The sequence below is a fragment of the Telopea speciosissima genome, chromosome 8 (genome assembly GCF_018873765.1).
Source record: "Telopea speciosissima isolate NSW1024214 ecotype Mountain lineage chromosome 8, Tspe_v1, whole genome shotgun sequence".
Lineage (NCBI taxonomy): Eukaryota > Viridiplantae > Streptophyta > Magnoliopsida > Proteales > Proteaceae > Telopea > Telopea speciosissima.
In genome coordinates this window covers 5028329-5041352 of record NC_057923.1, presented here as the reverse complement: position 1 = coordinate 5041352, position 13024 = coordinate 5028329, and the positions used below count along the sequence as shown (strand labels likewise).

Below are 13024 nucleotides of genomic sequence, written 5' to 3'. Positions count from 1 at the left end.
AGAGCGATGGACAGCAGGTGCTGCGACGCTATTTTCCTCGCCTAGCCTGTCCAATGTTTTGCGTATCCACCCTTTACTAGCAACATTAAACTCTTTGAAGCTTTCCAGTAAAGCCTCACGACTTAAAGCAGGAGAGTCAACCAAATCTGCGACCAGAGAGTCATCCTTAGCCCTTCTAGGCCCATGATCACCCTTGAAATAGTGCACAGGGGCCTCACCCACTAACTTCGAACAATGGTCAAACAGGTCGCCATCAGCTGCAGCAAATGCACCTTTACCCACAATCGAAGAATGACTCAAATCACCAGGCGCAACCAGCGCTACCTCCTTGCCCACCGCAAGTCCCTCCTTTTCAACACAGCAGGCTTCAGCCCTCTCAGTTGGAATCTCTCCTTCCTCCAAAAATGGAGTAGAAGGCTCCCCCGCAGCACGCTCTTGAGCAACGCCAACACCCTCCACACTAACACTTGCCCTGGACTGAACCCCCGCTTGCACGGCTGCATCTGGAGCACCATTGCAAGGTTCTTTTCGCGCAGCCTGCACCTTTCGAACAACCAACGCCTGCTGCCCAGCAGGTTTCCAGCGCCCACCTCTCCTTGCTGCACTACGCCGAGAACCAGCCTGCCTCTGAAAAGCCGTAACACTAAAGCCCCCACCAGTTTCTCAAGAAGACCCCTCACCTGTTGGTAGAAACACCCCCTCATTGGTTCTGTTCCCATCCTCAACCCCCACTCCCGCAACAGCAGGACAACTAGGGAGAAGATCCCCACTAGAACCAGCAGTAGCCGGCGGCACATTGACCCCCTTTTCCTTATGCGATTTCCTACAGGCACCACTCGAATGGCCAATCTTTGAGCAAGTCCCACAATAAGAAGGGAGATGTTCGTAAAAGACCTTCTGATAATACCCATCTAAACCACATCCAATCCACACCTTAGACGGAAGTTCAGCATGCTGATCCACCTCAACACAGAACCTCGCCTCCACAGTACGGGTTCAACTGGCCGTTGCCGCGTCAACCTTTAAGGGTTTACCAATCGCACCAGCAATGGACATCAGAAAATTCCCCTGATAAAAATTTATTGGCAGCCCAGGCAAGGAGACCCAATTGGGTGCGAAGGGAGACTCCCAGCCCAAAACAAAATCTGAAGTCCACTTCATAAATCGCAGAAGGAAACCTTGTACATGAACCTGCTCTTTTAACCACATCTTCACAAAATCCGACAACAAAGAGAAACGTAGGAAAAGATGTCGCGGATCCAAAGCTGAAATCACTACCTCCCCCTGCAGGAACAGCCGCTTCTGAAGGAATTCCTTGAGCGCAAATATAGAGGGCCTACCGTAGGTGCACTTTGCAATCATGGAAGTGGAGAAAGCCTTCTCTGACAACTCCACTTCCTCCTTGGAGAAGAAAATAGCAGGAGCCCCAAAGAAGGTCGAAGGCTTCTTCACATCAATCGCAACCCCTGGAATGACCAGCGACCTAGACACCACCGCAGCGAAAGAGTTAGCCGAGTCCCTACCAGCGCTGTCCCCGAGAAGAGGATCAGGGGGCCGCTCCTCCCGAGATGGAGGACCCACCATGACCGAAGTCCCGCAAGCGACAAACCCTACCGTGCGCACCAAGAAAAAGACTTCAGGCTCCGTTACCCGGGGTAACAATAGTATGATAGTCCAGTAGTTGTACTAGTCATGGTTATGGCTGTTGTGGTGTTAGTAGTCGTAGAGATGGTAAATAGTTGAGTATTTGTTGTAGGAATGACAATCTAGTAGTAACAATATTAGTGGCAATTTCTCCCATCCCTAAATGCAAAGCCCTAAAGCTTACCCACCTTGCTTTTGTTGATGATCTCATGATCTTCTCTAAGCCTAACCCCTCGTCCATCTCGTCCATCTTGTCCTCGTTGCACATCTTCGAGATTCTCTCAAGCCTCCGCATCAATCTCCTCAAATCCCACTAATGTAGTCCTAGATAGGTAGGAGACCTACTAGGAGCCAACAACCAGGATCTAGCTGCTGGTTCGATGGGGGCAGAATTGAGGTTTTAGGTCAATTTTAGGGTTAGGGTTAGAGTTAGGTTAAGGTTGAGGGGTTGGTTTTGATAGGCAGGTGTAGGGGAGTCTTTTAGTATTGGTCTAATGTGATTGGATGAGTGGAAGTGTGAAAAATCACAAAACAGAAAATTAGGGTTTCGGGTTTTTGAAAAGAGGGAAGTGTGGGATTCTGGGGTTTATAGTGGGAATTAAGGTGGGGGCTTTGGATCGAGTTCTCCTAGGGTGGAGATGAACACTCGGCCAAAGTATGGTGGGTTAATGATGGTTGGAAGTTGCTGGGTAGGGTTTTAGGGTTTTGGGTAATTAATGGGGATGAGGGGAATTAGGGTTTCGATGATAGGATGGGTCTGAAGTTAAGGTCGACTGGAGGGAATGCTGTGAGGGTACTGTAGTTGAAAATTGGATGAATTTTGATGGTGGAATTGGGCTGTGAGTGAATTTAGGTTTAGGCAAATTTAAGAAAATATGGGGGAAGATTAGGGTTGGGTTGTAGAGGATTGGGGATGGGGTGACTTTGAACTTACTTGAAGATGCAGGTCTTGAATGGCAGTAGTTTGAAGACAAGTAGCAGATCCTCCCGGTGTACCAGACGCAAGGAGTCAACTGGAGATCCACCAATCCCTTCACCTTGATATGATTCACAAGGAAACAGTCAACAGTGCAAGGCAGCAGCAGCAATGGCAGCAAGCAAAAGTTTATTTTAAAAATTCTGAATTGTAGGGGAGCCTCCCACAATCTGCTTTATTTATAATATGGCCAATGGCCTAATTCCTATTCAGCCCAGGAATTGGATCACTAGGCTGATTCCTAATACAAGTCACTCCCTCTATAGAAATCGTGGCGGGGTGTGGGGACTAAAAAACAACTTATATAAAAGAATATTCCCTAAGCAATAAAAGAATAAAAATCACTTAATTGGACCATGGTTTGAACCGGTTCAATTTAAGTTTACAAATAGACTAAAAATAAACTAAGTATGGAAACTACTAATGCAAAAATAAACTAAGGCTCCAAACACTTGGCCCTACTCCTAGGGCTGCTTCTTCATCTTCTTGCAGATGTAGACCCTTGGATCTGCATCACCCACCTCTTCCTTGCCTGGGTCTCTATTTCCTTCCTACCTTCCGTCCTTGAGTTGACTGGCTTCACTCTTAGCCGGCTCCCTGTCAAATATTTGGGGCTTCCCTTGATTCCCTTCAGATTGACGAGTCACCACTGTACCCCTATACTTGACTAGATCCGTAAAAGACTCCAACTCTGGAAAGGCAAATTCATCTCCTATGCTAGCTGTCTCGAGCTGATCAGATCAGTCGTCCAATCCTCCTATATTTATTGGTGCGGTGGTGTCTTTGGTTACCTAAATCTACCATCAAGGCTCTAGAATCTCTCATGTGTGCCTTCCTTTACAAAGGGGCTGGCTCTTCCAGATTCCTCCATCCTCTCAGTTGGGCTTCCATTTGCCTTCCAAAAATAAAGGCGGCCTTGGCTTGAGAAGAATCAAAGACTCCAACTCTGTGGGTATTCTTGAGGTAATCTGGAAAATTGTGTCCAAGCAAGACAGCATCTGGGTCAAGTGGATCTACTTGGGTCCCCTGAAGCATGATTCACGTTCGGGTTTCCCTCTTCTTTGGACTCAGTTTCCTGGCTCCACTTTCCCAATGGCCTCTTCAATGCCTTCTCCTCTTGGAACTTCCTGCGACCTAGAGCCCCTCCTGTCCCGTGGTGTAAGATTGTTTGGTTCATAGTTATCAAGGCGTGTCACCTAGGAGTCCAGGCTCTTGGTCGCCTTGGATCCTTGGGTGCCCAGGCAGGACAAATTAGGAATTAAATTTAAGGAGAAAGGGATGGCTAATTAATAAGGGGATGGTCTTACGGTAACAATGTATAGGAACTAGGCCCTTTTAGGTAATTGGGTAATATGAAAGATTATGGCTTAAATGTAAATTAGAAGAAGATTCTATCTTCTTCCTCATGATAGAAGAACAAAGCAGCGGAAACCTGATTCAACTCCAGGCAAAGCAACTCATTCAAATCCAAATCAGTTGAATTTTTTAAATTAGATTCCCAACTGTTAGTCCTCCATTCAGCAAGCAACAATAAACCCAACAATTGGGTAAATAAAGTGAAAGAAATTCCTGAATACAGTCCAAGCAGAAGAGGGAGAACCAGGCTTGAAACTGATCATGTAACTCACTGCCCTTGCAAGCTTTGGGTACCAAACTACACAGATTGAGTTTCCCTTAGGTGAGGAACAACCACACAAAATTTCAGGAGGAAAGAAAGAGGAACGAGGGAGATTGAACCACAGTTTCAAAACTGTTAGTACCGGTAGTTCCACTAGTTGCTGGAAATAACAGTAAAGCAGAATTATAACAAAGAAGAAAGATAAGAAGAGAATGCATGTTGGATAGCACCTGAGACATGAGAGGAGATAGATCAGCACACCCACAGCTCTTGGCAGCTGATGACATGATCTCAAATTAATTCAATCCAGGCTCTGTATTATTCGCAGTGGTTGTACAGGAGAAATAGTAGTAGGTGGTAGCCGTCGTAGTAGTGGCACTGGTACTGTGATGATAACCATATTAGTAGGTAATGGCAGTCTACTTCCGACCAAATATCTGTAGTGGCTATTGGGAAAATATTTACTAAGGCAAGAGTGTGATGCAAGGTTTTAGGTCTCGGTTTCGCCACTTGTTTCGCCTGGCCATGAAACCGAGATCTCGGCGAGATCATGTAATTTTTTTTTTCTGAACTCGATGGTAGGTTTTGGTGGCCATGTGGCCAAGATAGGGGCTGAAACTTGACATTCCCCTTATTTTAGGCCTTCTAAACATAGTGGAACCATTAGTTTTTACAAATTCAAACCCAAAATGGTACTTTGACTATGGACCCTAAGTTGGTAGTCTACGGCGTGTGTGAGGTCTACCCTAGGCTATTCCACACAATATTTAGAACTCATATGATTAAAGTAGAAGACTAGAAGTGCAAAACAACTTAAATAAGCATTAGGAACTAAAATACATCAAACCATAAACCATTTAACCATTACATACTACATAATGATGGACTGATTGTTCGATTGTTTGTTTATAATTGTTAGAAACTTGGAAAGAGACATAGTCACATAGATTAACTAAATCTTCAATGAATCAAGCTTTGATGAGGTGTTGGAGGTGTGATTTGCCAAAAGAAATGAAAAAAATGACCCAAAGCTTTGATGAGGTGTTGGAGGAGATTAGCAGCTTCAATCTTCAATTAATCAAGCTTTGATGAGGTGTTGGAGCCTTAGAGGTGTGATTTGCCAAAAGAAATGACAAAACTGACCCAAAGATTGAGAGAGAGGCGAAAGCGAGTCGAGATCTCGTCGAGTTATGTTGTATTATGAGCTTTTAATAAGGTCTGGTTCGATCGATTCGTACCGAAACAAGAAATAGCTCGAGATCTCTGTGAAATACCGAGATCTCGAGCGAGATGGTATTAATTCTGTATCGCTTGTCATCTCGACTCGAGCTAAAAAACCGAGATAAAAGCGAGATCTCGCCGAGATCTTGAACTATGGTGTGATGAAAAATGGCTCTCATTTGTCATTGCAAGCCATCAATGTAGACTAAGATCTTGACAGTCGAACCTATTGACCCGTGGCAGACTGAAACTGGGAAAACAACTGGTTTTATATCTGACTACCATTACTAATTGGCAAAGAAGTTCAATGGTACTGAAAGAAAGTGTGGTCCTGCATGGTGACAGTTGGTCTGCAACATTTCACCCCTTTCTTGATACGTAACTCTTGAAACCTTGTTCGTCTCCTATTCTAATGGCAAGTTACTTTGTACGTAGAAGTCTTGGCAATGCAACTACCATTGTTATCGTGCCACAGAACATTGAAATAGAACTCCCCTCTCCTCCCAAATTTCAGGTTTTTCAATGCTCACCTGCTGATCAAATGACTTCAATTTTACGTGAAATTTTACTTGCAAGTATCTATGTTACATGGATCCTGCAGTGTATGCTAAACATAGATCGAGAACTCGTGAGATCTCGCCGAGATTTCATCGAGTTTCTTGGTTTTTGGAAAAGCCGAGACGAGACTGCTTGCGAGTCTCAAAAGTGCAATATCTCGGCGAGATCTCGGATCTCGGTTTGGATCTCAGTTTCGACCCTTTTTTTAACCCACCTACCACTTAAATACCTTACCTAACTTCCCAAAACTCGACATATCTCGGCGAGATCTCGGAGTTGAAACTCAAAGGTAGATCGAATCTGGTAAGAGAAGAGTTTACAGCAAGAAGAAGAAGAAGGAGAGAAGAGATGAGAAGAAGAGAAGAGAATGGGAGAATCGATTGTGTGTGTTGAGAGTGATTCTCAACACACATATTAGCTTCATTCATTAAGTCTTCCAAATTACACAAGCCTCCCTAGGGAGGTAAGGAGAAATAAGACAATAAAGTAAAAATACAACTTAGTCATGTCTTATAACTAGACAATGACAGAACTACCCCTATACAAGATATTCTAACAGCTCTAATACTCCCCCTCAAGCTGGAGAATAAATGTCATACATTCCTCTTGCATGATAAAGAGTACTAAATAGACTAGAAGAGACCCTTGGTGAAGATATCTCTACTTGATGCTGTTTTCCTGAAAGGAGTACAAATGCACCTAATCCAACTTCTCTTTGATGAAGTGACGATCGACCTCAATATGCTTGGTTCGATCATGTTGAACCGGATTATAGGCAATGCTTATGGCGCTTTGTTGTCACAATAAAGTCTCATTGGCCCTTCGCCAAAGCTCAAATCGTGAAGAAGTCGTTTTAGCCATATAAGCTCACATACTCCACGGGCCATGGCCCTAAACTCGGCCTCGGACTAGATCGAGCAACAACTGGTTGTTTCTTGCTCCTCCAGGTAACTAGATTACCACCCAGAAGGTACAATACCAGTAGATCTCCTGTCGAGATCGAACCAGCCCAATCAAGCATTCTGTAGCCTTCAATCTGTAAATGGTCATGCCTGGCAAATAAAAGGCCCTTTCCTGGACAGATTTCAAGTATTTGATGATGCGATATATCGCATCCGGATGTCCCACCCTGGGAGCATGCATGAACCGACTCACCACTCCAACCGCATAAGAGATGTCCGGTCGAGTTAGGGAGAGATAGATTAGTTTCCCAACTAACCTCTGGTACTTGCTTGCATCTATAAGAGAAGAACCACATTCATCACCAAGTTTATGATTCGGATCAATGGGGGAAGTAGCTGGTTTGCACCCCATCATCCATGTCTCTTTCAGAAGATCTAAGACAAATTTCCTTTGCAAATGTTGATCCCTTTCCTTGATCTAGATACCTCAATACCCAGAAGTATTTTAAGATTCCAAGGTCTTTGATCTCAAACTGTTTAGCCGATAAGACTTCAATCTATCTATCTCAAAGAACATCATTCCCATACCACAATGTCATCAACATAGACAATGAGAGCTGTAATCGTACCATTACCTCTCCGATAAACAAGGTGTGGTCAGCTTGACTGCGGAATACCCATTCTTCGAATGGCTTGTTTAAATCTCTCAAACCAGGCCTTAGGAGACTGCTTTAGGCCATAAAGAGCTTTCTTCAACAAACACACTTTCCCTTCATGAGGGACACTTAAAACCAGGTGGAGGCTGCATGTACACAACTTCTGCTAAATCTCCATGAAGAAATGCATTCTTCACATCTAATTGGTACATAGGCCAATCTTTATTGGCGCTCAAAGAAGAACCCGATGGAGTTATGCTTGCTACGGGGCAAAAGTCTCCTGGTAGTCAATGCCATACACCGACTATACCCTTTAGCAACCAGCCGAGCTTTGTACCTTTCCATGTACCATCGGATCTATACTTGATTGTATAAACCCATCTACATCCAATCGAGTTCTCCCTTGGGAAGATCAACAAGTGTCCAAGTATTGTTCTTCTCAGAGCCACCATTTCCTCGATCATTGCTTGCATCCATTTTGGATTGGATAAGGCCTCTGTGACATTTTTGGGAATAGAAGAAGACTCAAGAGCGTGGAAAAAGCAACACCGTAGGAGAAATGGAGTTATAGGAAACAAATCAAGCTATGGGATTAGTACGGTTTCTCTTCCCCTTTCTAATAGCAATGGGAAGATCTAATTCAGAAGGAGAGGAATTACCTGACTGAAGAGGATGAGACTGAGGATGTGGATCCAAAGAGGGGTTTTGGCAGGGTCGCTTGTACCATGGTTGCTTCCCTTTTTCCTTCAACAAGCATTCACCTCTTGTGAATACACCATCTTCTTTAAATCTTATCCCCTTGTATTCCTTTTGTCTGCTAGCATCACCATCATCAATACCATCAACATCAGCGTCATCCACAACATCCACTTCTTTGTACTTTCCAATATCAAATAGAAATGGGGAAGTGAAGGTAGGTAAAGGAGATAGGAAGGGAATGACATCCGCATTCGCTTCATCGCTAATACTCTCCCCGAATGAATGGCGAGGGAAGAAGAAAAAAAGGAATAGACTCAAAGAAGGTGACATCTTTGGAGAGAAATCGCCTTCGGGAAGAAGGATGGTAGCACTTATACCCTTTAGTGGAATCAGAGTAGCCTAAGAAGATGCACTTGAGAGCTTTGGGATCAAGCTTGGTGCGGGCTGATTTGTTGACATGTACATAACAAACACAACCAAAGACGCTGGAGACAAGGAAAAACTGAGGATTGAGGAGAAAGAAGAGCCAGGGGGATTTGGAGCCAAGGATGGACTTGGCATCCGGTTAATAAGAAAGGCAGCGGTAAGAAGGGCATCGGACTGAGGTCTTAGCACGCATACTAAAGAGAAGACCCCTGGTGATTTCCAAGAAATGGCGGTTTTGCGTTCAGCCACCCCATTTTGTGGGGTCAACACAAGCGATTGATGGATGATGCCCTTATCGAAAAAGAATTGTTGGAGCCCCCATACATGTACTCACCCCCTTATCGATCTAACAATTTTGATGTAGTACCAAACGAGTATCGATAAAGTGATAAAACTCCTTAAAAGCATCACAAACATCACTCTTTTGTTTTAACAAAACAGTCCAAGTAGACCGAGAATAGTCATCCACAAATGAAACAAAATAACGAAAACCAGATAAGGAAGTAGTAGGAGAAGGCCCCCAAACATCAGTATGAACAAGGGAAAAAGGTGCAGTAGATCTATTACCACGATAAGGATAAGATGTGCGACAATGTTTAGCAAAAATACAAGATTCACACTGAAAAACATAAGATGCAGGAAAGGAAGTAAACAAGTGGGGTAAGTGTCTCCTCATAACAGCAAAAGAGGGATGACCCAAACGTTGATGCCAAAGTATAACAGACTCCAAAGCACTCCAGTCATGCCGACCACAAACATAAGCTGCAGCAGTAGATTGAGCAGGTGACTGTGGCTCAAGAAGATAGAGTCCTCCTTTCTCAGTCCCACTGCCAATAACCCTCTTTGTCTCCAAATCCTGAAAGACACAATAAGAAGGAAAGAAAGTGACACAACAATGTAAGGATTTGGTTAGGTGACTCATTGATAATAGGTTAGTAGCAAAGTCGGGAACATGAAGGACATACTCAAGGGAAATAGAAGGAGTAACCCGCACATTACCCTTCCCAGAGACAGAGGAAAGGGAACCATCAGCAACCCTTACCTTGTCCCGGCCAGAACAAATGGAATAGGAATCCTAGAACTGGGACATACCAGTCATGTGATCGGAAGCTCCAGAGTCAAAGATCCAAGTGGATGCAGTAGGGGTAGCAGATGAGACCTGCAGAGCTGAGGCAGAAGTAGTCAACCCTCCAAAGCTAGAACCAGTAGCTGACCCTCCAAGGTGAGACATCAACCGACGTAGGGCTGCAATATCATCCCGTGAGAGGGAATCGGAGCGGTGCGGTCCAGGTGGCTCGGACTCGGATGTCACGAGAATGAGCTTAGCTCCCCCTCGCTTGCCTCCACGGGCATGAGATGAACTACCACGCATACCAGGGGCTGCCCATGAAGATCCCGATGCCGGTCCTTGGTATGTCCAAGCTTGCCACAATGGTCACATTTGTATCTCTCACGGCCTTTCCCCCCACTTTTCCAGTCTTTTTGGGAACTGGAAACAAGAGCAGACCTCTCTATTGATGGTACAATATCCATAGTGGTCCTCCGGGTTTCCTCACTTTGCAAATAACTGCACACATCATCCAGAGATGGAAATGGAGACCTCCCTAAGATTTGCTGGCGAAGGGGCTCATATTCAGAGTTAAGACCACCAAGCAAAATAAGGATCCTTTCCTTTTCTTGGCTCCTGTAGACTTTTGCCTGATCCTCAGCATTGGACAACTGGAGATTGGTATAATGATCATACTCCTCCCACAAGCTAATAACAGAGTTGTAGTACTCAGATATACTCCTATCACCCTGTTTCATATGAATGATTTTTTGGAGAATTTGATACACTTTCGTGGAATCTCCAACTCTATCAAAAATTCTGGATACACCATCCCAAATATCTTTAGCAGTCTCCCTACTCATAAATCTCCGACCTATCTCGGTTTCATGGAAAAGATCAGCCAAGTCATGACAAGGAGTTTTCGATCTCCCACTTGAGATAGCCTGCATCGTAGTAGCAGGGAGCCGTGATAGACCCGATGAATGTACCCCAGCTTCCCCTACTACGTGAGACAACTTCACGGAACGGGACCAATCCAAATAATTGGTATTGTCCAACTTCACAACTGAGATCTGGGTGTTGGGGTTATCAAAGGAAGCCATGGTCGGGAAACCACCACTTGGGCTGCCGGCTGTAATTGGTCCACCGACTCCGTAATCTTGTCCGCATATAGTGGACATAATAGGCAAATACTTCAACAATCAATATAAATTGTTTGCGCAAGTGGGGAGTATACTCAACCCAAAACAAGGAGACAAACCAATACAAAATATGGTCCCAAATCAACCAAACCACAAGGCTGAGGCCAAGCCTAAAAAACAGCAAGCATATGAAGAGCAAAACCTTGTATAACTCAAATCAAATTCTGCTAGTAGCCAAGAACCTTTAGTCCATAACACCCAATAAGTGTATCAAGATGTAATACTATCACATTCAGCCATCCAATACAAATGCACTTCGGAGAAGACAAAAAAACAGAGCAATGACACTGTGCAAAGAGAAAAAAACAAGAGGCAGTCCTCCGACCCTCCACCTTCAAGGGCAGGCTCTTAGGGCTTCAAAAGCACTCCCATACGACACAAATGGGACAAGTTCCAAGGTCATCCAAGCGCCAAAGGCAGAATCGAACCGAGACACTCCTAGGTCAGGCGGAAAAACAGAGCCTGGTTTCAAGTCTTCAAAAACATCTAGCAAGAAGGCAGCATTTCTTTTTCAACAAACAAGAGCTTTGGGGTCTCGAAACAACACCCCTAGGCGATGCAACTCCAATAGGTCTCATGCCAAGATGTGGAGAAGAGAAGGAGAACCAAGAAGAAGCTTCACAAGTCAGGTAACTTGCCGCTTCCTCCATTGCTTCAAGTCACCTTCAGCAGCTCTGAAACTCTCTCCAACTTAGGGAATACCACTCCCAAGACCGTAAGGAGTATAGGTTTCACATATACAGCCTCCAATGGAACCCCCTTTACATTTATAGGGTTCCAAAGAGAGGAGAAGATGAGGACTGAGCTCAGCCGACTCTCAAACCAGAGATGTTGGCTCTGATACCAAGTTGAAACTCAAAGGTAGATCGAATCTGGTAAGAGAAGAGTTTACAGCAAGAAGAAGAAGAAGGAGAGAAGAGATGAGAAGAAGAGAAGAGAATGGGAGAATCGATTGTGTGTGTTGAGAGTGATTCTCAACACACATATTAGCTTCATTCATTAAGTCTTCCAAATTACACAAGCCTCCCTAGGGAGGTAAGGAGAAATAAGACAATAAAGTAAAAATACAACTTAGTCATGTCTTATAACTAGACAATGACAGAACTACCCCTATACAAGATATTCTAACAACTCTAACACTCGGATCTCGGGTGCAGATCTCGGGTTGACCCAAAGTTGAGGCTTCGAGTTGGAAAAAAAAAATGCACCAACTCGGCGGGATCTCGACTCGTCTCGGTTTTTCCAAGAGCCGAATTGGTACCGAGACCCGAGTTTTAGTACCTTGATGCTGAAGCACTTGTGCAGTTGTGCTGACACAACCTGACACAGGTGCAGATGTGGGATCCTTATTGGATGCTACCCTGATCTTTTGGACACAGATCAGGTGGGTGGGGTGGTGGAGAGTGAGAGAGAGAGTCCCCTTTAATCGCACTGTTGCACTAATGAAGAAGAAGAAGAAGCAACTTGAGTAAAGAAAGGAAGAAGAGGAAGATGAAGACGGTATTTTATATTTTTCATTATTAAAAATAAAATAAAAGAAGACACTACTAAGATAAAGGAGGAAGAAAAAAGGTTGAAGTAGAAGAGGAGGATGGGAAAGAAGTGTACCTGCCATTGGTGCTCTGCTCCGTCTCCTCGATCACTTGTAAGGAGTAGCAGTATATAGGCATCATATTTTTCATGCTAGTTCTCCGTAATTCTTCTTCTCATTTCTACCCCCAAGAACTGGCTAAATTGGTGTGCTTCCTTCTGTTTTATTACTTCGAATATTAAACATAACCCCCCCTGGGGTTATCAGTTATGCTGAGTTTGGAACCGTTACGTTCTTTCAGGAAATTGATTCAAAATGAAGTAGGGCAACATGGTGTTTTTTTTTTGTTTCATGGTAATTATTCAGGACAGTAACAATTATGATGGTATATTCTCTAACATTGTTTTCTTATTAATTTATGAATGGAAATCCTTAATCTTGCAGCTATGTCGGATGGACACATTACTTTACCTGTTAGTGTATCCACAACGGCCATTACTGACAACAAGAACTATTGAGCTGGTTAGTATGCTCTTATTATTA

At 44.0% G+C, this 13024-nt stretch overlaps 1 protein-coding gene across 2 annotated transcripts in view; it reads left to right on the top strand.

Moving 5' to 3' along the window:
• The window catches only part of LOC122670716 (DNA-directed RNA polymerase III subunit 2), a 148500-nt gene that overhangs the window by 100710 nt on the left and 34766 nt on the right, over nt 1–13024 (top strand). For both annotated transcript variants that reach the window (XR_006334243.1, XM_043867679.1), the window contains exon 27: nt 12926–13003. Coding sequence is in view for 1 of the 2 variants with exons in the window: in XM_043867679.1 (XP_043723614.1) it covers nt 12926–13003 (78 nt within the window). In the remaining variant the exon portion in view is untranslated. The remainder of the gene's footprint in view (nt 1–12925; nt 13004–13024) is intronic.